General features: G+C 47.6%; 1 protein-coding gene across 1 annotated transcript in view; it reads right to left on the reverse strand.

Annotated features, from left to right (window-relative positions):
• LOC104520935 (unconventional myosin-Ih) overlaps nt 1-3848 on the reverse strand; it is a gene marked incomplete at its 5' end in the record, with an annotated part of 9437 nt that extends 5589 nt beyond the window's left edge. Inside the window, 6 exons of the mRNA XM_010162766.1 lie at nt 918-1077; nt 1671-1755; nt 2383-2451; nt 2997-3073; nt 3356-3469; nt 3731-3848. Coding sequence (XP_010161068.1) covers nt 918-1077; nt 1671-1755; nt 2383-2451; nt 2997-3073; nt 3356-3469; nt 3731-3848 — 623 coding nt within the window. The remainder of the gene's footprint in view (nt 1-917; nt 1078-1670; nt 1756-2382; nt 2452-2996; nt 3074-3355; nt 3470-3730) is intronic.
• Nucleotides 3849-4005: the final 157 nt, after the last annotated feature.

Here is a 4005-nt window from a genome sequence, read left to right on the forward strand (position 1 = left end):
AATGCAGATTTTCTGTAGCATCTCAGATGTCTACAAAAAAAAAAAAGAGAGAGTATTGAAGTTGTTCCAGCAACTCCTGCTGCAGCCCTGACACACGCTTGCCTGGTGCAAGCTGTTTTTAACACCTAGTCACAACTCACTGGAGCTCCCCCAGCCCAGAGACCCACCTACCAAGGAGCTTTGGTGCCAGAGGAGGGTTAATGCCCAGCAGCAGCTGAAGGGCACAGAGCACCAAGTGGGTGAGTCATTAGTAGAGATACTAAAAGCAGCAAACCCCATCTGCCACCCCCAGATGAGACTGCAGCACCACACATGTATCATACCATTAGCATTGTTCCTCACCTCACCTTCCATCTGACCTTTCCAATTTCCCAGGCCCATGTCACCCACCAAGCACTGGCCACAGCTAGTGTGGGAGGGATCTGCTCTGGTCCTGAGCCAGGCTATGGGCAGGATCAAAGGGGCTGCAACAAGCATCAGCAGCTGTTTCTAAATAAGATTCTGCTGGAAGCAATTAGAGTTTGTCCAGTTCATGCACTGAGGCCACCTGTCCTGCCAGAGCCCAAACAAGATGAAAGGCTACAAGTCTGTCTGTGCTACAAGCTTAAAACATTTCAGGATTAATTTTATCTTTAACAGGGCTCATGAGTTCACTTTTCTGTCAGTGTATCCTCCTTTCTATTGCTTAAAACAAAAGCACCAAGTTCCCCTCTTTACTTCAGTAACGGCACCATTCGCCCCCCTCCCAACCTCCTATATATACAGAAGATCTCAAGGTCTTCCAGAGGCTCTGCCATCACACCCCAACACAGGACAAGCCAGCAGATCACTGCTCTTTTCTTACATGAAGTGTGCACACAGGTGACCACAGCACAGAAGCCACCTTCACCCTTCCCCAAGCCTGCAGCAACCCTCACCTCTTCCAGGATGGAAGGAGGTTGGAGCCAGCTCTTGTCCAGGACGTTTTTTGGAATGTGGTCTCTGAGCTTCATCAAGTAGTTGTACTGCACAAGCCGCACAAATTCAATGTTCTCTGGGCAAAGGGGTTTCTTCCGGTTGATGAAGCCATTTATGAATCTACAGAACACACCAGAGCCAGAACTTACATATTATGTCCAGAAATCAATGGAAATGAAAGACAAGTCACAGCAGGCACAGAACAGGCTGACAGATCATCGGTGTTAACTCAGGTACACTGTCACCTGTGTTACAGCAATGGTGTAAATCTTAAGCTCTATAATACTGCAAACATTAACATTTTTTCCCCAAGTTTTGTTAGCCAAAATACAGTGCTTTGGAGTTAAAAAGGCAGATCAGCACTACTTCTGATGCAGTACTCAGGAGCTGGGTTTAAGGGAGTGGAGAGGGAGGACCATATATGAAGAGAAGGGACAGGCATGCAAAGGACTGGTTTGGAAATCCCTTGTCCCAGTATAAACTTGCACAGCAACAGAAACTGGTGCAAGGCCTAGAACTCCCAAAGAGGTGACTGATCATCCCCATCTGGCAACTGTCCTGCTAAGTACGATGACAGCTTAGAAATGGGTGTGAAGGAGATGGCTTTGACTCACTGCATGGCCTGTACTCTGGACTCATTGTCCAGAGACTATCCCCAGCCTGTGACCCACCACCCACAACCCTGCCCATGATCACCACACAGTGATAGTTACTTCCTGATTATCTGAACTGCCCACGTCCTCTTCTTGGCCTCCTTCCGTGCCAGCACTCCTCGCCAACAAGCCTCCAGCTTGATAGCTGCCAGAATTAATCAGGTCCTTGTATTAGTATGAGGTCCTGTGCCATCCTATCCTTTAAATTCACACAGCAGAAGTTATAACTGGCTCTTTGGCAGCTCTTCCCATCAGCTGATCTTTACAGTAAGAAGCTTAGAACATTTTCTTCTCTGTAATAACTGCTCCAGCACCACCTGCACTGTAGAGCTCAACATCAAGGCAGTGATGCAATGTCCACCACAGGCAGCACATCTCAGAAAGCTGGCCTTCAAGCCTGCAGCATCATTTATCAGCCTGTCCACTGTGATAAGGTTTCTTTTCCTAGCAGTTAACAAGTAATTCCTCAGCACCCCAGAACGTTCCAGAGGAACCCCAGAGCAGAGGGTGCTGCCACCACACAGAGCTGCTCACTCAGCTGATGCCTGGCTGAAGGCCAAGAGCAGCAAATGGAGTGAAGAGCTAAACAGAACTAAAGGGACCTCTGTGAATGCTCTGCCTACAGCTGTCACCTGCATCTGACCCCAACACCCACAGTCCCCCAGGGAAGCTGCAAGTGCTATCGGTAGCAACATAGATTGTGACCTTCCAATGCAACTCCTACTGGAAAGCACAGCTGTAAGGAAAGAGTCCTCAATTTCAGAGCCCATACCTGCTGCTCTCTTCTTCTTGTATTCTCTTTTCCCAAGGCATCCTTTATATTTGGCCTGTAGTCTTGAAACTGGAGATGAAAAAAAAAAGAAGGAAAAAAGAAGAGAGAAGCAGAGACATTACTCACATCTAGAGGATCAGAGCCTTCAGGAGCTGTGCACCCACTGATCAGACACCACGTGCCAAGGCACAGGAGGGTCTGCACAATCACTGAGGAACAAAGGTGCCCAAACACCAAAAGGACCAGAAGTATCCTGTGCAGGTAAAGGTGCCTTCAGGCAGCCTCACGAATTTATGCATTTCAAGTAGGTAACACAAGGATGAGACACGTGGTATCCCAAGCCCAGGGGAAAGGTGCTTAGTGCATCCAGGCATGGACCAACTCACTAGCAGGACCGAGGAGCTCTAAAGGAGATATGTATCTAGAACTCAAGCAACATAGCTAGTGATTTCTCCCCACCCTGGAAAAGGATTATTCAGTTTTCCTTGGACTCCCCAGAGCTCTGCAGATCAGGGGTCTCAGCTCTCTCCATGGTGCATCTGCTGCCCAGAAACACAGTTCACCCAGGCTCTGCTTCTCAGTCTCTACACAGATAAAGGGAACTGGAACCATACCTAACAGGTGCTTTCTGAATTCAAATGCATCTTCAGTAGCAAACAGAGTCTTTGGGAACCGAATAAATATTTTGGTTCTGAAAAAGAGACCATGAACAGCTTATTCACAGTAAGACATCATTTCAGCTGCCCTAACCAGGCCCAGAGTCCTCCAACTAGCTGTAATGCTGACGAGTTACACCTCCTCCCATAACCACCCTTCATTTGTCTGGCTGGTACATCCTGAAAGGGTGTCAAGGAAGAGCCAAACTAAAAAGATCTGTCCACACTGTGTGGTCCAGGAAGTCATAGACAGGAAAGAGGATCAAATATAGCAAGCACCATGCAGCTGAGATCACAGCCAGAGAAACGAAATTTACCTTCCTAATTTGTATTCCTCAGGCTTGTATCCAATATGCTTGATGAGCCTCTCCACACCCTCAGCTGCTGGTCCATGCCAATGCGGCCAGGTAGCTGGACAGAGGGATTTATATCTGAAAGAAGAGCAAGAGATCAACACAAGTGACTTGATGTTTGAGGAACCCCTTCCTGAAACCCTCCCTCCCCAAGTCCTACTGCTTTATTCAAGGCAGAAGATGCCATAGCAGATCAAAATGGATATAGACAAAAGCCACCTGCCTGCTGACACCTCCACATCTCAAATCACTGGGACTTGACAGTTAAACAAACCTTGCTCTGAAGCCCCCATGGGAGGGCAGGTTTGCCTGGCTAGAGGGCAGAACAGCTCTGCTTACCGTTGCAAGAAGAGTTCATACTTCCGCCGATACGCGAAGCCCGCTCGTCTCACCCGCAAGTGCTCCATCAGGCCCAGGTACTTCACCTGATGTCGGATCAGATAATCATCAAACTTCCCTGTAGTAAGAACACACATAAAAACACTGTCTGTGGAAGCTCACTCACCTGTCCATGTATTGGGATAGATAAGGAAGGGATCAAATTCACAGTTACCCAAGGTGATGAGTTTGCTGCTGGATTAACTAAGATTTTATTTATTTTTATATATATATAT

Source organism: Antrostomus carolinensis, unplaced genomic scaffold, assembly GCF_000700745.2.
Source record: "Antrostomus carolinensis isolate BGI_N321 unplaced genomic scaffold, ASM70074v2 scaffold47230, whole genome shotgun sequence".
In the NCBI taxonomy this organism is placed as follows: Eukaryota; Metazoa; Chordata; class Aves; order Caprimulgiformes; family Caprimulgidae; genus Antrostomus; species Antrostomus carolinensis.